The following is a 22,342-nucleotide window of genomic DNA, read 5'->3' on the forward strand; positions in this document are numbered from 1 at the left end:
ACTAATCTAGCACCCTTCAACCTCTGCTTTAAGTATACCCAGTGATTTGGCTGTAGAAAATGGATATTTTGGACTTACAGAGTAGTCGGCTTAGGGACGGTTCTAGGAATGAAACATTTACATAAACTGGGGACTGCCTCTGTTATTGCCGGCTTGAAAAATGTGTGGAAAGTTGGAATTCTGTAAGTCAGGACGTTAGTAACCCTGAATCTGTAACCTGCTCTTGTTGCTCAAGTTTGGGCATTACAGGAGGCACTTCCTCTAGGCTTCTTCAAATCTCCAACCCAAAGGACAAAGGCTTAGAGCTGATGGGCTGAATGGCCTCCTTGATGTCAGAATTCAAAGGGCCTTGACCTAAAACATCTACTGTACATTTCCCTGTACAGATGCTGCATGATCCATAGAGTTCCTCCAGTGTTTTGTGTCTGTCTCTCTTTACTCTTCTATTTCACTCTCTCACTCATCTCCCTCTCTCTCAATCCATCCTGTCTCCCTTCGAATTCCCTGACGCTGTTGTTAACCTGCTCTGTAGATCCATTTCTCGACCTCAGAGCTCTCCATCCTACTATTCTGTCATGACTCTTCAGTTGCTTGTGACCTTTCACTGGCTGCCTCCTGAGCTGTAAGCAATGGGAGCCTGTTACTGATGCTGTCACACAGGTCCAATCCTGGCCTCCGTATGCGGTTTGCATGTTCTGCTTATGACCGTGTGGGTTTCCTCACAATTTCTTTCACATCCGCAAAGATGGGCAGGCTGTTAGATTAATTGGCCACTGAATATTACAACTAATGTCTTGGTGAGTGGTAGAATCTGAGGTAAATTGATAGAACGTAGGGGGAATGTACCATGAACAGCCACAGTAGGGTGCACGGTAGTATAGCGGTCAGCAGACACTATTATAGTTCAGGGCATTCCGGAGTTCATAGTTCATAGTTCAATTCCGGCGCCACCTGTAAGGAGTTTGTACATTCTCCCCGTGACCATGTTGGTTTTCTCTGGGCGCTCTGATTTCCTCCCACAGTCCAAAGACGTTCTGGTTGGTAGGTTAATTGGTTATTGTAAATTGTCCTGTGATTAGGCTAGTGTAAGTAGGTGGGTTTGCTGGGTGGTGCAGCTCATTGGACTGGAAGGGCCTTTTCCACGCTCTATCTCTAAATAAGTAAGCCAATAAATAAATCAATAAATAGACAGACAGGCAAACAATCAAACAAGCCCCTGTGGATCGATTTCTATTTAATAACTTTTCAGCCTCCCGACTGGATGGAACATTGTCAAATTCTATCTGTCTTAATGCTGGTGTGGTGAACTACATATACCTGTCTGGACACGCCCCCTGCTGACTGCTCCTGTGGCTCCTCCCACAGACCCTGGTATCAAGGCAATTGAGGCCTGAGCCCGGCCTCTGTCTCCAGGATGTAGTATGGTGGTCAACCACTGCTTGTTCCTTCTTCCAGTCAGTAAAAGCCGATATCTCGCCTTTAAGTCTCAGAGAGAGTTATTGATGGTGCATCAGCTGGTGCATCATTACTTCACTGTAGCTGTCCCCAGGGAAAGTGCTACCTGTAATCCCATGATCCCTTTATGCATCATTATGTTCTAAGTAGCTGCAGAGCTACCATTTTCCATTGTTACCTCAACTGACAGCCCATGATCCTCACCAGCTAGTTGCAGACCCCTCGGTGCCTCGCAAGCTCACCTGAGCAGATATTGCTCAGGTGGGGCCAGTTCGCCTTGATGGTGTCTTGAACTCAGCTGCCCTGTGCTACAATAAATTCAAATACAACGTCCCCCTTTCAATTTCACTCAATCCAGTCCACTATCACAATCACAAGAATACAGTGTATATTTGATTGGTCGCTGTCTCCCCCACAGACCCAGAAGTTTAATTCCACCATAGCTGTCAGGATGTCTCTTGCAAAAGACCACAGACATATGCTCAGTAGCCACTTTATTAAATTTAGGAGGGACCAAATAAACTGACCACAGAATGTAAGACTGAAAATAACTGTCCTTTGGACTGGTTGCTAGGAGACAGGTTCGATGTGTTGGGCGTTCAGAGATATCTCCTCCACACTGCTGTTGTAATGGGTGGCTATTTGAGTTACTGTCACCTTCCTGTCTCTTCGAGGCTTCAACAAAGAAAAGTTCACTCAGAGAAAGCAAAGCTCATGTTTCTTTTCCTTCTCTTCTTTATATCTGCTCAGCTAGGTAGAGATGACAGGCAAGATAGTGCAATGCTCCTCTTGTGGGATGTGGGGAGGTAGGGAGACCTCCAGTATCTCTGACAACCACAACTGCAAGAAGTGCATCCAGCTGCAGCTTCTAACAAACTGCGTTAAGGAGTGGGAGCTGGAACTAGATGAACCCCAGACCTTTTGTTACACCCTACGAGCAGGAGACAGGAAACTGGGTGACAGCCAGGAAGGGGAAAGGGGTTAAGGAGCCAGTTCAGAGTACCCCTGTTGCCACCCCCTCAACAACAGGTATGTCACTTTGTATACTGTCGGGGGTGAAGACCTAACAGAGGAACATCACAGTGGTTGGTCTCTGGCACTGAGTCTACCTCTGTGACTCAACAGGAAGGGGGAAAAAGAAGCATACTGTGGTGATAGGGGATTCATTAGTAAGGGGAGTGGACAGGAGGTTCTGTGGGCGAGAATGAGATTCCCGGATGGTATGTTGCCTCCCTAGTGCCAGGTCCAGATATCTCAGATCGAGTCCTCAGCATTTTTTAAATGGGAGAGTGAACAGACAGACATCAAGTTCCATGTAGGTACCAATGACATGGGTAGGATGAGTGACGAGGTTCTGCAGAGGGAATTTAGGGCGTTGGGTGCTAAGTTAAAGGGCAGGACCTCCAGGGTTGTGATCTCAGGATTGCTACCTGTTCTATATGCTTGCAAGACCAGAACTAGGAAGATTATACAGTTTAATACATGGCTAGGAGTTGGTGTAAGAGGGAAGGCATAAGATTTTTGGATCATTGGACTCTCTTCCAGGGTAAGAGGGATCTGTACAGGAGGGATGGTTTGCACCTGAACTGGAGGAGACTAATATCCTAGTGGGAAGGTTTGTTAATGCTGCACAATGTGGTTTAAACTAGAGTTGCAGAGGGATGGGAACCAGAGTGCCAGAACAGTCAGTGGACAGATTGTGGAGGCAGATGTTGGTAAGACCTCAGACAAAGATTGGAATCAAAGGGTTGAGCAAGGTGCGACAAAATCAAAAAGACTAAATACAGGACTGGGAGTGTTGTATCTGAATGTGTGCAGTATAGGGAATAAGGTAGATGAATTTGCAGCACAGTTGCTGATTGGCAGGAATAATGTAGGCATCACTGAATCATGGCTGAAAGAAGATTAAAGCTAGGTGCTTAATGTCTAAGGATACACATTGTATCAAACAATAGGCAGGAAGGCAGAGGGGGTGATGTTGCTCTATTGGTAAAAAAATGAGATCAAATCATTAAGTGGAGATTTGTGGCAAATATGACTATATGATATATATGTACAGTATCTGAAATACATCTTTTGGAAATGTTTGTTTGATGATGAACTTCAATAAAAAATGAATTACAAAAAAAAGAAAGAGGTGACATAGGATCGGAAGGTGTTGAATCATTGTGGGTAGAGCTAAGGAGCTGCAAGCGTAAAAAGACCCTAATGGGAGTTGTCTACAGGCCCCAAATAGTAGTAAGGATATGGTCTATAAATTACAACGGGAGATAGAAAATGCATGCCAAAAGCATAATAATACAATAGTCATGGGGGACTTTAATATGCACGTAGATTGGGAAAATCAGGTTGGTACTGGATTACAAGGGGGGGAATTCTAGAATGCCTACAAGATGGGTTTTTAGAGCAGCTTGTAGTTGAGCCCACTAGAGGATCAGGTACTCTGGGCTGGGTGCTGTGCAGTGAACCAGAATTGATTACAGAGTTTCAGGTAAAAGAACCCTTATGGACAAGTGATCATATTATGATTGAATTCACCCTGAAATTTGAGGAGAAGCTAAAGTCAGATATATCAGTATCACAGTGGAGTAAAGGGAGTTAAAGAGGCATTAGAGAGAAGTTGGCCACAAATGATTGGAAAAGAACACTGGCAGGGATATTGGCAGAGCAGCAATGGCTGGAATTTCTGGGGGCAATTCAGAAGCTGCAGGATAGATACGTTCCAAAGAGGAAGAGGTATTCTAAAGGAAGGATGGCACAACCATGGCTAAGAAGAGAAGTCAAAGCCAACATAAAAACCAAAGAGACGGCATATAATAGTGCAAAGCTTACTGGGAAGTTGGAGGATTGGGAAGCTTTTAAAAACCGACAGAAGGCAACTAAAAGAGTCATTAAGAAGGTAAGGATGGAATACAAAAGTAAGCGAGCCAATAATATTAAAAAGGATACCAGAAGTTTCTTCAGGTACATAAAGTGTAAAAGAGAAGCAAGAGCGGATATCGGACCACTGGAAAATGATGATGGGGAGGTAGTAATGAGGGACAATGAAGTAGTGGACAAAACGAATAAGTAGTTTACATCAGTCTTCACTGTGGAAGATAATAGCAGTACAGTGGAAGTTTCAAATGTCAGGGGGTATGAAGTGTGTGAAGTTACCATAACGAGAGAGAAGGTTCCTAGGAAACTGAAAGGTCTGAAGGTAGATAAATTACCTGGACCAAATGGTGTACATCACAGAATTCTGAAAGAAGTGGCTGAAGTGACTGTGGAACCATCAGTAATGCTCTTTCAAGAATCAATAGATTCTGGATTGGTTCCAGAAGACTAGAAAATTGCAAATGTCACTCCACTCTTCAAGAAGTGAGAGATGCAGTAGAAAGGAAACTATAGACCAATGGTTGGGATAATGTTGGAGTCGATTATTAAGGATGAGGTCTCAGAGTACTTGGAGGCACCTGATAAAATAGGCCATAGTCAGCATTGTTTCCTCAAGGGAAAATCTTGCCTGACCAATCTGTTGGAATTCTTTGAAGTAACAAGCAGGATAGACAAAGAAGAATTGGTCAATGTTGTGTACTTGGATTTTCAGAAGGCCTTTGACAAGGTGCCACACATGAGGCTACTTAACAGACTATGAGCCCATGGTTTTACAGGGAAGATTCTAGCATGGATAAAGCAGTGGCTGATTGGCAGGAGGCAAAGACTGGGAGTAAAGGGAGTCTTTTCTAATTGCCTGCCGGTAACTACTGGTGTTCAACGGGGTCTGTGCTGGGACTGGTTCTTTAATGTTATCTGTCAATGATTTGGATGATGGGATTGATGGCTTTGCTGCAAAGTTTGCAGATGATATGAAGATAACTGGAGGGGCAGGTAGCTTTGAAAAGTAGAGAGGCTATAGAAGGATTTAGACAGATTAGGGGAAAGGTCAATGAAATGGCAAAGGGAATAGTGTCGGGAAAAATTTGGTCATTCACTTTGGTAGATGAAATGAAAGGGTTGACTATTTTCTAAATGAAGAGGAAATACCAAAGACTGAGGTGCAAGGGGACTTGAGAGTCCATGAGTAGGATTCCATAAAAGTTAATTTACAGGCTGACTCTGTGGTGCAGAAGGTAAATGCAATATTAGCATTAATTTCAAGAGGACTAGAATATAAAAGCAAGGATGTAATGTTGAAACTTCATAAAGCACTGGTGAGGCCTCACTTGGAGAATTGTGAGCAAGTTTGGGCCCCTCAGAAAGGATGTGCTGAAACTGCAGAGGGTTCAAAGGAAGTTCACAAAAATGATTCCAGGATTGAATGGCTTGTCAGATCAAGAGTGTCTAAAGGTTCTGAGTCTGTATTCATTAGAATTTAGAAGAATGAGGGGTGATCTCATTGAAACCTATCAAATGGTGAAAAGCCTTGACAGAGAGGGACGTGGAGAGGATGTTTCCTATCGTGGGAGAGTCTAAGACCAGAGGACACAGCCTCAGAATAGAGGGGCACCTTTTAGAATGGAGATAAAGAGGGAATTTCTTTAGCCAGAGAGTGGTGAATCAGTGGAATTCTTTGCCTCAGGCAACTGTGGAGGCCAAGTCTTTATGTATACCAAGGCAGACAGAGGTTGATAGATTCTTGATTCATCAGGGCATGAAGGGATACAGGAAGAAGACAGGAGATTGGAGTTGAGAGGAAAATTGGATCAGCCATGATGAAATGGTGAAGCAGACTCAATGGGCCAAATGGCCTACTTCTACTCCTATATCTTATGGTCTGTCAGCTTGAACCACTGGCCATTCTCCTCTGGCCTCTCTCATTAACAAGACACTGACTGGATGTCTTTTGTTTTGTTGCACTATTTAACGTAAATGCATTAAAATCGCAGGAGATCAGCAGTCTCTGAAGTACTCAAATCATCTCGCCTAGTACCCAAAGTTATTCCATGGTCAAAGTCACTTTGATCACATTTCTTCCCCATTCTGATGTATGGCTTAAACAACAACTGAACCTCTTGACTATGTCTGCGTGCTTTTATGCATTGAGTTACTGCCAGCTGATTGGCTGATAAGACATTTGCATTAACAAATAGGTGGCCACTGAGGGTATACTTCCATGACAATTGTAGCATTAGACCATCTGGAATGGGCGCATCACTTTGGGTGACTTCCATAAAACTCACAACAAGGACTGCTTCCTTTCCTGCATGCTGCATATGGGTTTGGCCAGTGCAGAAGATGTCCACAAAGTCCATCATGCCACCTTTATCTCTTATGAATTTGTCTCCTTACAACCCAGAATAGTCTCCAGTTTACAGTTAAACTCTCTCAAATGTTAGGTCCACCCTGTTAAAAAGCATCTAAATTCTCTTACTGATCATTCTACTAATTGAGCGATCCCACAATACTCAATCAGAAGCTGTGCAGAAATTGCAACTTCCTTGCCAATGCACTTTTACTGATGTCACACTCACCGCTTGTTACTTTTGGTACCTGTTGCTACAGCCAACTTGTAACTCATGAAGGCGCTGGGGTCAAATGTCTCTTCGAGGCCTTCACAACATCCTAATAAAGTTTGCAGCTCTCGTAAACTCTCCAAAATGTCAAGTGTCTCTGGCCCTGGTACCAATGATATTGCCTTCTTCTTGTTGAGTCTGATCGACATTGCTCCAACCAATGTCCTGCTCTGTAACTGCAACAAAAGTAAAATTACAGACACAGGAGTCCCCCGCTTTACAAAGGTTGAGCATTCCTATGAAACCTTTCTTAAGCCGAAATAGCGTAAAGCGAAGAACAATTAATTTATATGGGAAAATTCTTCTTAAAGGCGAAAATCCTCTTTGTAATGCGAAAACAAGTTACTAATGTAGGTCTTTTGTAAAAGCGAAGTGGTGTAAAGCGAACATTCGTAAAGACCTGTACACAAAAACCAGATGCAGGATTGCTTAATGTCATTTCCAGTACACCAGTGTAAAAGAGAATGAAATTATTGTTACTCCAAATCTGATGCAGCACATAAAAACACATTAAGATAAAGAATACGATAATATAAAACACGCAATAAACATAATAAAGATAGCTTATATACATGGGAGTGTCTGTACATAAGGTGATTCTGACAGGAAATGATAAAGTAGTTGTGGCTGGGATGTGGTGGGATGGGTTAATGGGTGGAGATGTTGATCAGCCTTCCTGCTTGGGGAAAGCAACTGCTTTTGAGTCTGGTGATCCTGACAGTGGATGACATATGCTGGAAATGAGACAAACAGTCCATGAGGGTGGGTGGAATCTGTCGTGAATTTTTTCTGGCACCTTTCTGTATTTATTTAATTTTATTTATTGAGAGGACTAGATCCTTCCAGCTCTTTGATCCAGCATCACCCAGCAATGACGCAATTTAATCCTAGTCTAATCGTAGGACAATTTACAATGACCAATTGACCTACCAACCTGGAAGAAACCAAGGTGATCACATGGAGAACATACAAACTCCTTCCAGGCAACGGCGGGAATTGAACCTGTATTGCCTGTGCTGTAAAGTGTCGTGCTAACCACTCGGCTACCGTACCACTGACTTGCACCTGATGTTGGGTAGGCTGGTGCCAATGACATGCTGGGTGGTTTTGTCTACTGTTGTGACGACATGAGCACTGAAGGAGAAAGGACAGATACAGCCCTCCTACAGAACCAGATAGGAAGATTTGTAATGGAGACAAAGAAATGGCAGAGAAATTCAACAAAAACTTTTAGTCTATCTTCACAAAAGAAAATATAATAAAGGGTCTGGTGAGAACGAGTGACTGAAGGAAATTTGAATTTATTTAAAATGTTTACTTCAGGAGATAATGAGCATGAAAGCCAATGAATCCCAAGGGCCTGATTAGCAAGGGTGGCAGAGTCGTAGCAGTCAGCACAACGCTTTACATCAAGGTCTGATTCCCACCACTGTCAGTAAAGAGTTTGTACATTCTCTCTGTGACTGCACGGGTTTCCACTGGGTTCCCGGTTTCCTCTTAAGTTCCAACGACATGCGGGTTAGTAAGTAAAGTAAGTTGGGGGCATGCTGTGTTGGTGCAGGAAGCTTGGTGACACTGTGCAGGCTGCCCAGCACTATCCTCGCTGAGGTCATTTGACACAATATGGCTCATTTTACCATATTTTTCAATGTACATATAGCAAATAAAGCTAACTTTTAAATCTACAGTGTGTCCCAGCACATTGCAAGGGATGGGTTCAGAGAAAGTGGACACATTGGTTATCATCTTCCAAAGCTATAGAGGTTCTGGAATGGGCTCCGTGGAATAGAGAGTGACCAACGTGAAGCCTCTATTTAAGGGAGAGGAGGGTAAGAAAGCAGGAAACTACCAGCCTGTCAGGGTGAGGGAAAATGCCAATTTCGAAGAATAGTAGGCCTCCGTTAATCTCGATAGACCATGGATTTGTGCCTTGGAAAGCTTCCAGAGTGCAAGCCTAGGCAAGGGTTTTTTATGGAAGACCGGCAGTTGCCCAAGCCGCAAGTCTCCCCTCTCCACACCACCGATGTTGTCCAAGGGAAGGGCATTAGGACCCATGCAGCTTGGCACTGGTGTTGTCACAGTGCAATGTGTGGTTAGGTGCCTTGCTCTAAGGCTCGAACTAGCATCCTTCAGATCACTAGATGAACGCCTTAACCACTTGGCCATGCGCCAACACAAGAATACATAGAATAGGATAAAAGGACTGAACAGCATCAGCAGGAATGTATCAAGGAAACTCATGAATAACCAATTCTGAGGAAGGGTGTTTGTGAGTTGGAGGGTGGGGAAAGGGTTAGGGTGAAGGATGGAGTTTAGATGAAGCAACTCAAGTCAGAGCCTAGGAGCTCAGCAGGACAGCACAGGTAGGTGAGGGTCCCTCCCAGCACAGGTAGGTGAGGGTCCCTCCCAGCACAGGTAGGTGAGAGTCCCTCCCAGCACAGGTAGGTGAGAGTCCCTCCCAGCACAGGTAGGTGAGGGTCCCTCCCAGCACAGGTAGGTGAGAGTCCCTCCCAGCACAGGTAGGTGAGGGTCCCTCCCAGCACAGGTAGGTGAGGACCCCTCCCAGCACAGGTAGGTGAGGGTCCCTCCCAGCACAGGTAGGTGAGGGTCCCTCCGAGTACAGGTAGGTGAGGCAGTGGAAGACAGGAGGATCTGAAGTGCAATTCCAGGAGATGGACGGGTGGCCTGTACTCAGACAGGTGATGTCATAGACAGGAGTTTGGCATACGTGCAATGAGGGGAAATTTCTTTAGCCAAAAGGTGATGATTCTGTGGAATTCTTTGCCACAGACGACTCTGGAAGCCAAGTCCTAGGGTATACTTAAAGCAGAGTTTGATAGGCTCCAGATTATCAAGAGCGTTAAAGGTTACGGGGAGAAGGCAGGAGAACAGGGTTGAGAGGGATAATAAATCAGCTATAATGGATTGGCGGAATGGCAGAACAGACTCAATGGGCCAAAAGGCCTAATTCTTCTCCCATGCCTTATACATATGTGCACACGTTACAACAGTTATACCTTCCAACTTGGGCCCTTCAAAAATCAGTCAAAAATCCAGATTTACAGAAGAGGAAATGTTGAATTGCACGACATGCTATTTTTCAGACCTTTTGAACTGAAATATCCTGCGTCAGCCTCCCCCATGCAGCTGAAATCTAGGACAAAGCAGCCCTGAAAGACCACATCCTGTCAGCTGCCAAGGTTTTGTAAGGGTGTGAATGTGCACCCAGAGTCACTCCACCCAGAGAACAACACAGCACCAGCATCATGAAGGACCTGTATCAGTCGGCTACTTTGCTCATCTGCCTTCTAACTATCCTGAAGGCCCCAGGTAATTTTAGCTCTTCTTTAGTCTCCTCTGAGGATGTACTCTGCAGAGGTCAGGCACCTCGTCCATTTTGGGAAAGGCGTGCATTCAGATTTCCTACAGCTCTGCCATGTGCTTCTTTTCTCTGTGAACAATCGGGCTGGGTTCATATGGGCTTGGACAGTCTCCTGGCGGGACGTAATCAGGCCTTATCGGTGCTGACTCAGCTGGGTGGTATGTCGCCCCATATTCATAAAGCCAATTAAGGATAGGCCTTGTCGGTGATATTTGCTATCCAGAAGGTGAAATAAAGGAGTTCTTCTGCGTCCTCATCAGAAAACAGTGGTGCGACACAGAGGTATTTGCCTGAATTACGGCATCTAATTTCATTCTACAGATCTGAGCCCATAGTCCAGGGCAGATGCTCCCAAGTGCAGTACTGAGTAAGTGCTACTGTGTCAGGGGTAGTTGTAATCACATGAGATGTTAAATGGCCCTCTCAGGGTTGGGCTGTTTCAGAAGTTATATCAGAATCAGAATATTCAAATACAGCATTTCCAGCTATTACAAGGTGCTCGGAAAAGATGTAAACACAATGGATTCTACAGATGCTTGAAATTCAGAGTAACATGCATAAAATGTTGGAGGAAATAAGCAGGTCAGGCAGCATCTACAGAGAGGAGTAAAGAGTCAGTGTTTTGGGCTAAGACCCTTCATCGGGACTGGGAAAAGACGGATGTTCTAATCGCTGTAGGGACATGAAGCACAGCCCTTTATTGAAGTAGTAGTGAGGCTGTAATGAATTTGCCCGGCCTTATCTGAAAATGGCAAGATGCTCCAAGGTTAGTTGTATGCATAAGATATTGGGCTGAGGAAAGAAAGCAATGTATGTTAAGGGAAAGTTAATGGAGTACTTCAAAAATCTGGACGGTTTTGAGATGGTAAGTAACGTAGGGCTGTATTGATCAGATGGTGATTGGTAACTAGGAAGCTAATCCATGAGGGAAAGTTATAAACATTTTTTGCGCCTGTCATTGGGATATGTACCACAAGTGGTCATTGAGGGAGAGATTTCACACTTTTGGAACTAAAATATACTGGGAAAAGTAAATGTATGGGAAAAGTAATAAGTGGAAAGGGCAAAAACACTTGATTTGAACAATAGTCCAAATTGAGAGTTAGCATTGGATCTCCTACACTGCATTTTCGATAATTTACCAATCAATCTCAGCACTTTGAGAGTCTTGGTCCAAATGGTTCTCAAGAAATATTTGCTGTTGTGCACATCAAATACGAGCAGAAGTCAAAATTGTGCTGTTTCTTAAAGACATTAACCTATTTCTACACTTGCCACTCCGTAAAGCCCAAGGATTGCATCCCTTCAGCAGCTTTCATAAATTCCAGACATCCAAATTCACTTTACAGTCGAAGGAATCACATTGCATTAGGACAGTCAGTGTGCCCAAGTTAGCAAATAGCAATGAGATAAGTAATCAGTACTTCTAATGTTTGCTGAGAGATGAGTATTGACCAGCACAACTGGACAATCCCCCTTTCCAATCTTTTGGGTCTTATACATCCATCCAAGAAGACAAACGACTTATCCAAAAGAGAGCTACTCAAGTTTGCAATAACAACATTGATTTGCATTCAATTCCCAGGAGCAAGTCAGCAACCTATAAGCACTGGGAAATGGCTGACATCTATCTAAAGGCATTGACAGGAATAGGAATGTGTGAGGTAATTGGGGAGCTCAGTGGAAGCTGATGAAACTTATCCACACCTATCATGTTTCTAAAAATATCCTTGGATACTGTCAGTGTAATGTTTGAGAAATTATCTATGATTATAAGTGGCTCTGTGGAAGCTTTAGATCTTGGTTCAAGGTGTTGGGAATGTGGGCTGAGCACTGGAATCGCTGATACACCGAGTGGTTCCTCCCTCCCCTCTGCAAACCCGCTGTGCTTAGGCAATGGCCTACATCACACCATTATACATCTTCTTCCCTCCTCTCCTGGAAGGCTTGAGTCCCTGCCTGGATGCAATCTCATGGATATCCTGGAGCACCTTCCCCCAAGGAAGCTCCCAGACGGGGAATATTGGCAGACCTTGTTCACAGTCACATGAATGAGAAACTGCTCTCTGACCTTGGGTACAAGCACATTCCAACAGGATCAACTGACCAAAGAGCCCAGTAAGTTATGAGCAGTTATAGAGCATCCCCCCAAAAAAATTGGAAATCAGTAGTTTGTTGCAGTACCTGGTAACCCAACTCAAGCCCAAGGTATCCTAACTGCAAGTTTTGGAATAAATCCTTATGTCTGGTCCAAATTAGCTCTGGCATGTTCTTTGTGAAGTAAAACTGTAAGGCTTGGCATTTGTTTTGTTATGACCTAGTTATCTGACTGAGGCCAGCAGGACCTGGATATGTGCATTGGTTCAGTTTGGTTTCAGACTGGCCTTGGTTCACTCTGGTTTAGATCGGCTATGGTATGATCTAGTCTGGATTAGACCAAACCAAACAAATCTATTTAGTTTGATTGAGTCACAAACAAGAGAAAATCAGCTGATAATGGAAATCCAGATACTGGAGGAACTCAGCAGGCCAGGCAGCATCTGATGAAGGGTCTCAGCCCAAAATGTTGACTGTACTCTTTTCCATAGATGAGTCCTAATGAAGGGTTATTTTGATCAGGTTGGTTTCAGATTGTACCTGGCTCCTTCTGGTTAGGATTGGCTGTTTCAATCTAGTTTTGATTTGCTTTGGATTGCCCATAACTAAGTTGGGTTCCAGTCAGGATATGTCCCATAGATGTCTAGTCTGTAGGATGAGAGAAAAATGTAATGGAATCTTTGGTTTGATATCTCACTAAAGTACATTGCACAGTCCTTCCTCTTCAATGCCTACCACTGAGCCACTTCTATCAACTGGAGCATCACAGATGATGGGAGAAAATGTAGCTCTATAGAATTACATAAAGTTTAACTGCAATCTATCTCGTTAAGTGAATAACCTGCTCCAATGTATGCAATTACTATCAGAGTGGAGATTACTTTGAAGAGGCAAAACCTGGGCCTCGTACATACAGTAAAAGTAGGGGGGCAACTAAGGAGAAGGTAGCACCACTCAAGGAGGAAGCAGATAATTTCTGTCTAGAGCCAGAGGAAGTGGGCCTGGTACTAAGTGAGTGTTTCACCAAGATGACAGGCATGGAGGATATTGAGATCAGAGAGGGGTATGCTGATGCTCTACGGCATGTTGGCAATAGTGAATTTGAGGCTTTTGAAGAACAGAGGGTAGACAAATCTTAAGGGCCTGATGATCCCAAGTAAGAGAGGCAAGAAAAGAGATGGCTGGGGTCTCAAAGAGATCTTTGTATCTTCCTTTTAACTAGGTGACTGGTGGGAACTGTAGGAGGACTGATGTACAGAGGAATCATGGGTGAATGCCTATAGCTCTCTAAAAGTGACAACACACATAGATATGGTGGCAAAGGAGAGATAAGGCATAACTGTCGTCATCAGTCAGGGTGTTGAGTATAAAGCTCCAGAAATCATGTTGCAGCTATATAAAGCTTTCAATAGGCTATATTTGGAACATTGTGTGCAGTCTGGTCACCTCATTACAGGAAGGATACAGAGGCTTTGGAAAAAGTACAGAAGATGTTTACCAAGATACCGTACTTTTGCATGTTTTTATTGCAAGGGGTGGGGGTTTGTGTTGATGTCTGGTTGCAGTTTGTTAGGTTTTTCTTGTTCAGGGGAGTGGATTTGAGGGTCAATGTTCTGGTTGCATTTTGTGCAGGGGAGGGGGATTGGGGGGGTTGACAATCACGTTGCAATTCTTTTTTGTGCAGGAGAATGGGTTTGATGTTTCTCTTTGAATGACTCCCATGGTTTTCCTTTGCTTCATGGCTACCTGGAGAAGATGGATCTCAAATGCCACCTGATCAGTGTCTTACAAAGCTTCAGCATTATCTCCTCGTTTTTATATTGTTTTTAGGTTGAGTGAACTTGGCCTTTTCTCCTTGGAGCGACAGAGGATGAGAGGTGACCTGACAGAGGTGTATAAGATAATGAGAGGCATTGATCATGTGGATAGTCAGAGGCTTTTTCCCAGGGCTGAAATGGCTAGCACGAGAGGACACAATTTTAAGGTGCTTGGAAGTAGGTACAGAGGAGATGTCAGGAGTAAGTTTTTTACGCAGAGAGTGGTGAGTGCGTGGAATGGGCTGCCGCGGGAGGCGGATACAATAGGGTATTTTAAGAGACTCCTGGACAGGTACATGGAGCTCAGAAAAATAGAGGGCCATGGGTAAGCCTAGGTAATTTCTAAAGTAAGTACTTGTTTAGCACAGCATTGTGGGCCGAAGGGCCTGTTTTGTTCTGTAGGTTTTCTATGTTTCTATATCACCTGGATTACAGCTTACTAGTTATGAGAAGAGGTTGGTCAAATTTGAATTGTTTTCTCTGTAGTGTTAGAGACTAAGGGGAAACTATTTATAAGCATTTGTAGCATAGATAGGATAGATAGAGTCTCTTTCAAAGTTCAAAGTAAATATATTATCAAAGCATATATACGTCACCATATACCACGCTGAGGTTCATCTTTGTACTGGGCATTCACAGAAAATACAAAGAAACAACTGAATCAGTGAAAAGTCACACACCAGAGTAGAAATGTCAAATACCAGAGGTCAAAACCTTAATGTGAGAGGGTGAACGGAGATTTATTAAGCATTGTTTTTACATAGAGAGAGGCAACACACTGTCAGGGAAGTGATGTTAGCAGCTATGATAGCAATGTTAATGAGGTATTTAGACAGGTACATGAGCAGGCAGGGATTGGAGGGATATGGACCATGTGCAGGCATGTTGGAGCCCATAATGTGAACATTGAATACAACTGTAGGGGCATTGGCCTTCATCAATCGTGGGATTGAGTTTAGGAGCCGAGAGGTAATGTTGCATCTATATAGGACCCTGGTCAGGCCCCCCACTTGGAGTACTGTGCTCAGTTCTGGTCACTTCACTACAGGAAGGATGTGGAAACCATAGAAAGGGTGCAGAGGAGATTTACAAGGATGTTGCCTGGATTGGGGAGCATGCCTTATGAGAATAGGTTGAGTGAACTCGGCTACTGTGGGAGGTGAGGGAGGAGATTGTTGAGCCTCTGGCTATGATCTTGCATCATCAATTAGGATGGGAGAGGTTCCAGAGGATTGGAGGGTTGCAGACGTTGTCCCCTTAATCAAGAAGGGGAATAGAGATAGTCCAAGGAATTATAGACCAGTGAGTAGACCAGTGACCACTTCAGTGGTTGGCAAGTTGATGGGAAAGATCCTGAGAATCAGGATTTATGAACATTTGGAGAGGCAAAATATGATTAGGAGCAACGCAGGATGAGAGGTGACCTGATAGAGGTGTACAAGATGATGAGAGACATTGATCATATGAATAGTCAGAGGCTTTTCCCCAGGGCTGAAATGGCTAGCATGAGAGGGCACAGTTTTAAGGTGCTTGGATGGAGGTATAAAGGAGATGTCAGGGGTAAGTTTTTTACGCAGAGTGGTGAGTGTGTGGAATGGGCTGCCGGCAGCGGTGGTGGAGGCGGAAACGATAGGATCTTTTAAGAGACTCCTGGATAGGAACATGGAGCTCAGAAAAATAGAGGGCTATGGGTGACCCTAGTTAATTTCTAAGGTAAGGACATGTTCAGCACAGCTTTGTGGGCCGAAGGGCCTGTATTGTGCTGTAGGTTTTCTATGTTTCTATGTTTCTATTAATGCCAACAATGTGCACTGTCTGCAAAATGCATCCTTGCTACTCAGACAGCATCTCCCCGACTCGCAACCTTCACCACAACAGGGACATGGAGGACAGAGACCTTGGCATTGGTTTATTATTGTCACATGCCCCAAGATACAGTGAAAAGTTTGACATGCATACTGTTCATACAGATCAGATCATTAGACATGGGAAACCACCACTTGCAGGCTGCCCTTCATCACACGGCTCTCTGTCTCAGAAATACGTCTCCCAGTCTATTGTTGCAGCTGACTTTACAACTTCCCCAGCGGCCCTGTTAGTGATGCATGTCCATTCTTTACCGGAGTGCTTGTACCCCGAACGTTGCTAATTTAATCCATCTGTGTGACTTGCCTTGACCACTATCTCACCTGTGTGGTTTACTGGCCTACTTTTGAACATGCGGAGGCAGGGAGCATTTTCACCAGCAGCACTGCAACAGTTCAAACTGTTGCCACATCTTCTACATCAAACGCTGCCGGTAATGTCCCGATCTCAAAAAGTTACCAAGCGGTGATCATTACAATGAGGATCAGTCTGTCCACACACAGTTCATTACTTGTTGTTGGTCTCTGTGTCAGCGGACAGTAGCTGCAGGAAACCCAGTTCTCTGAAGTAACTAACACTTGATTAGATCACTATCCCAGGTCTTTGATAATCTGTCATCATCTTCCCTCATTCCCATTAACTTTCTGACCCAAGGTGAAGCCGATCGGCTTGTCACAGTCTACCCTCTCACAGTCCTTGCACTCATGGGGGGGGGGGGGGGGGTAGACTGTGCTCCCATCTACCACCTCCTTTGAACTGTTCTGGGCCCATCACTTGCCTCCTTTAATGGCCCAGTACCAACCCCACTGTAGCTTACACCTTCAACCATTCTGCTACTTAAGTCCTCCACCTCACTGCAGTCCTCTGACACGCTCTCCTCTTCTTGCCCCTCCTCTCTACACCTTGTTTTAAAACTTGCTACATCTTTAATCTGAAATAAGAAGCAAAATTTGCTGTTAAATACCGAGCATTTTTGGAGAGAGGTGTAGCTAACATTTCATATTAAAACATTTAAAGCATGAAGGAAGTGGCAAAGCAAGGCCCATGAGGAGGTAGACTATGGCAGGCAGTTTGCTTTTGACTTGGGCTGGTCCAGTTGGATTTTCCCAAAGCAACTGATCTAGACAGTGCTGGTTCATGTGAGTAACATTAATTAGACCAGGGTTTCTCAACCAGGGTTCCGTGGAACCCTAGCGCTCGCCATGGTGGCCAGTGACCGAGCTGCCCCATTAGCAATCTCAGCGGTCTCTCAGCCCAATATGACAGTCTGCAGTGGGACCGTCCATTCTCAGTTTTTGACGTGAAATAGGAGAGGCTGTTGATAATAGGTGCACGGAGGAGAGGACAGTAGGCTAACGAGGAGCGTGAAGCGAGTTCTACAAGCATTAAATGGATTCACCCAACTCAGGCTGTGATGTCACCCTCTCCCTCCCAATGAGATTAACTGACCTGCTCCTGGACAAGTTCTGTATTTCTGTGAAAGAAGAGTATCCTGCCATTCCTGGGAAAACAATGAACATTTTGCTGCAGTTTTCAACTTCTTACTTGTGTGAGCAAGCTTTCTCTTGTTTAACAAGCATCAAAAGCAAGGATAGAAATTGGCTCATTTCAGTTGAAGATGAAGGTGTGCTTATCTCAAATTTGACCCAGAATGCAGTATTTGTGCAGCAAAAAGCAAGCACAGGTTTCTCATGCTGGGCCTATATTTGAACTAGATCATATCACTTAGTAAGAAATTGTTTTTTCAAAGTCTTACATAAAATTGAGTCTTAGGCTAAATTTTTATTCATATTGCTTTGGCTTATGGTTTTTTGTAACATTACTACAGTATTCAACATTGCCAATAAATTTTCATGTTGTAAATAGCATTAATTAAACTCAATTTACAGTCTTTATTTAAATTAAATCTACCAACTCTACCTTTAGAAAAATTAAAATCCATTTTGGCTTAAGCCAGTTATTTAACAGAAATTTATTGTGTTTCCCTTTCATTAGTTTTAAAAATTTATGAAAGGTTAAGAAAGAGATTAATTTCAAGTAATTCAAGGTAAGTTAAGCTTATCTATCTGTTTTTTTATCAGAAAGCTTGGCTAAAAATTCATTCTCTACTCAAAAGAGCATTGACAATTATTTTTGGGTTATTATATCAACAACTTGCTGATCATGCTAACGTACCGTGAGCTCTCAATATAATAATTTTTACACACGTGTTCCCTGAGACTTGAAAATTATTTCAAGGTTCCTCCAGGGCAAAAGCTTTGAGAAATGTTAGATTAGATGGTCACTCAGACTGCAGGCAAGGAGCTTGGCCCAGAGGGAACCCCAGGTTGGAAACCCGTACTCTACACTGTTCCGTCACACATTCCCAGGGCAAAGACAGCATAGATTAGACACTGCATGGAGGTCCTTAATATTGGACGCTGCCTTCCTGAGGCACCGCTCCTTGAAGGTATCTTAGATACTATGGAGGCTAGTGCCCATGGTGGAACTGACTGATTTTACATCTTTCTGTAGCTTCTTATGATCCTGTGCAGTAGCACCCCCACCCCCAATACCAGATGGTGATGCAGCTAGTCAGAAACCTCCCCATGGTACACCTGTCAAAGTTTTTGAGTGTTTTAGGTGACAAACCAAATTTCCTCAAATTCCTAGTGAAATATAGCCACTGCCTCGCCTTCTTTTTAGCTGCATCAATATATTGGGACCAGGTTAAATCCTCAGTGATATTGACACCCAGGAATTTGAAATTGCTCACTCTCTCCACTTCTGATCCCTCCATGAGGATTGTTTTGTGTTCCCTTGTCTTACCCTTCCTGAAGTCTACATTCAGCTCTTTCGTCTTACTGACATTCAGTGCCAGGTTGTCATTGTGGTACCATTCCTCTAGTTGGCATATCTCACTCCTGTACGGCCTCTTGTCACCACCTGTGATGCGAGTATCAATGTGCAAAGTCTTGCTCTCTTCAGCTTCCTCGGAAAATAGAGGCATCAGTGAGCTTTCTTGATTGTGTTTTGGATGAGAGGTTGTGTGCAATGTGCATGCCCAAGAATTTGAAACCACATACACTAGTTTCTCACTGACAACTGATTTTGAACGACACTCCTTGGGCTGGTGTGCAATATCACCTTCAGTGTTTAGTGACCACTTTTAATTAACGTTAAGTTGTGCTTTTGTTTCCCTTTCTCCAACAACCTCACCCTCTGCACTAGCACTAGCGATGAAAGTTTCTCAGCCCAGAGAACTCATTGTTGACAAGCACAACGTCACCCTTCAGTGCAATTACGACATCACAGGAGACAAGAAAGCCGAGTTAATCCGGGTCACCATTTACAAAGAAAAGCAGGAGAAAGGAAATGAAGTCTGCGATGGCTATTTTAACAAGACCATGCAGCCCTTCGAGTGGAGAGGTGCTGCACACTGTGAGGTTCAGCCGAATGAAGGCAGTATATTGATAAAATTCATTGGCATGAACAGGTCTGACAATGGCTGGTACTTCTGCCAAGTGGAGAAAATGCATCCATTTCCCTACACAAGGGACGTCGGGAACGGGACCTGGATTTTCATCAAGCCAGACGTGATTGGTGAGTCTGTAGAAAAGCTGAGAACAAACCCGAGGCCTGAGCACAAACCCCAAGTGTTAGCTTTTGAGCAAGAATGAAAGGAAAGGGCGATGATAGGGCATGGGGAGCAGGGTGATTAAATGACTAGTACGTGGAGACCAATTCTCAAATTTTCCCTCAGCCTCGGTACAGTAGGGCTCTGTACAAAGAGCTTATGAGACCTATTTCCAGAGGGAGGTTGGTTTGATGGGGTCAAGGACAAAGGCTGAAGGATAAAAAGACAATGAAAAGCAGGGATCAGGCCAGAGACACAGTGGAGAGAGAAATGGAGAATGCTAGAGAGAAAGTAAAAGATAAAAAAAGGTTGTTACACGATGAGACTTTAAAGGCTTTGGTCAGATCACACTTGGAGTAACGTAAGGAGTTTTGTGCTAGCATTGGAGGGGGGTCAAGTGAAGGTTTACGAGATTATCTCAGGAATGAAAGGGTTAACCTATGAGAACCATTTGACATCTCTGTGCCTATACTCACTGGAATTTAGAAGAATGAAGGGGGATCTAATTGAAACCTACCAAATATTGAAAGATCTAGATAGAATGAATGTGGAGAAGATGTTTCCTATAGTGGGGGTGTCTGGGACAAGGTGGCACAATCTCAGAATACTAGGACATCCCTTTAGAATGGAGATGAGGATGAATTTCTTTAGCTAGAGAAAAGTGAGTGTGTGGAATTCATTGCCACAGTCGGCTGTGGAGGGTGTCACTAGGTACATTTAAAGTGGAGGTTGATGGGCTCTTCATTAGTAAGGACATCACAGGTTGTGGGCAGAAGGCAGGATAATGAGGTTGAGAGGGATAATAACTCAGCCATGATGGAATGATAATCCAAATTGCCTAATTCTGCTCCTATGTCTTATGGTCTAAGAGGAGGAAGGAAAATGAGGCTGGGCTGAAGTAATCTTTTCTTTGAGACAGTAGTGTGCTTTACCTGCATTCTGTCCTTCACTGTTGGGGCTGGGATCTGACGTTTCCAATAACCCTGTTCTCACTGCCCCAGCAGTCTGCGCCTGTAATTTCTAAGCTTCCCATAACCTATTGTACTTCTCACCAGGAAAAGAAATGGCAATGCAGAACACTGGCTCACCATGTGGACTCTGGCAATACCATCCCCCTGGCCATGCTCCCTCATTTCCTTTCCACTAGCTCCCAGGTTTTTTTTTTCTCTTCATCAACTTCTTCCTTTATTGCAGGAAGGAAGTGGAAGCTTTAGAGAGGGCTCAGAGGAGATTTGCCAGAATGTTGCCTGGACTAGAGAGATGAAGCTAAGCTGAGCAAGCTAGGGCTTTTCTCTTTGGAGCGAAGCAACTTGATAAAGGTGTTTCAGATTATAATATTAGGTAGAGTGGATAGCCATATACCGGACTTTTTCCAAGCCTGTGAGCGGGGGGGGAGGGGGTGGTGGCTAATACCAGGGGGCATAATTTCAAAGTGATCGGAGGAAAGTATAGTGGGGACGTCAGCAATAAGTTCTTTACACAGAGAGTGGTGGGTGCAAGGAATGCCCGGCCAGGGGTGGTGCTACAAGCAGACACATCAGGGGCAATTAAGTGCAATGGATGATAGAAAACTGCAGGGCTATATCGGAGGGTTAGATTGATTTTAGAGTAGGGTAGAAGTTTGGCACAGCATTGTGGGCCAAAAAGGCTGTATTGTGCTGCAATGTTCTACGTCCTGCATCAAACTGCATCAAGCTGCGACGTGGCTCAGACAGAGCTCATCAACCTGTCCACCAGATGTCGAGGGCTGAGAACAAGGCTGATGAGAATGCTGAGGCCCCTTTCTATGTCCTATAAAAACATTACAAAACATTATTTAATCTAGTATAGACCTTCATGATTTGAAATGTTTCCATCAGGTTCAAAGCTAGTTTGCTGAGAAGGCCTATTTCCCCTTGAGCAGGTGTGGATCTGCCCACATTGGCACTGCTCCACTCCTGCTCAGCCCCACACCAGCGACAACACCAGCATCAGCTGCCTCTCAGAGCAAACTGCCACCTGCATTCCTACAGCCACTGGGCTCAACTGTAAGAAGTATTTTTTTTATTAAACAAAATATACTTTATTCAAAAATAACTTTAGGTACAATAAACCATTCAATGACTCTCAGTCCTTTACAAGTGTTTCCCTTACAGTCTTTACATTTCCACACTTTAGCCACCCACGTGGCACTCTGTTACTTCATATTTACATACACTTGTTCAGGGGTGTACACCCCGCACCCCACCCTTCAACTCCCGCGGGAGAAGAACCATAGACCGTGGTCCTTCCCCACCGGGCCTTTGCGGTGGCTGCACCGAGTTTGAGTGCGTCCCTCAGCACGTACTCCTGCAGCCGAGAACGTGCCAGTCGGCAGCATTCCCCCACGGACATCTCCATGTGCTGGTAGACCATCAAGTTTCGGGCCGACCAAAGGGCATCTTTCACCGAGTTGATGATCTGCCAGCAGCACCGGATGTTGGTCTCCGTGTGCGTCCCCAAGAACAGCCCGTAGATCAGAGAGTCCTCTGTTACGCAGCTGCTGGGGATGAACCTCGACACAGCCCCTTCCATCCTCCTCCACACCTTCTCGGTGAACCCACAGTGTGCAAAGAGGTGGGTCACCGACTCCTCC

The 22,342-nt window shown here is 44.3% G+C and overlaps 1 protein-coding gene across 1 annotated transcript in view; it reads left to right on the plus strand.

The window, feature by feature from the left end:
• The window catches only part of LOC132392287 (cytotoxic T-lymphocyte protein 4-like), a 48,502-nt gene that overhangs the window by 16,405 nt on the left and 9,755 nt on the right, over positions 1–22,342 (plus strand). The window contains exons 2-3 of the mRNA XM_059966109.1: positions 10,055–10,280; positions 19,323–19,694. Coding sequence (XP_059822092.1) covers positions 10,217–10,280; positions 19,323–19,694 — 436 coding nt within the window. The 5' untranslated portion in view covers positions 10,055–10,216. The remainder of the gene's footprint in view (positions 1–10,054; positions 10,281–19,322; positions 19,695–22,342) is intronic.

The sequence above is a fragment of the Hypanus sabinus genome, chromosome 4 (genome assembly GCF_030144855.1).
Source record: "Hypanus sabinus isolate sHypSab1 chromosome 4, sHypSab1.hap1, whole genome shotgun sequence".
In the NCBI taxonomy this organism is placed as follows: Eukaryota; Metazoa; Chordata; class Chondrichthyes; order Myliobatiformes; family Dasyatidae; genus Hypanus; species Hypanus sabinus.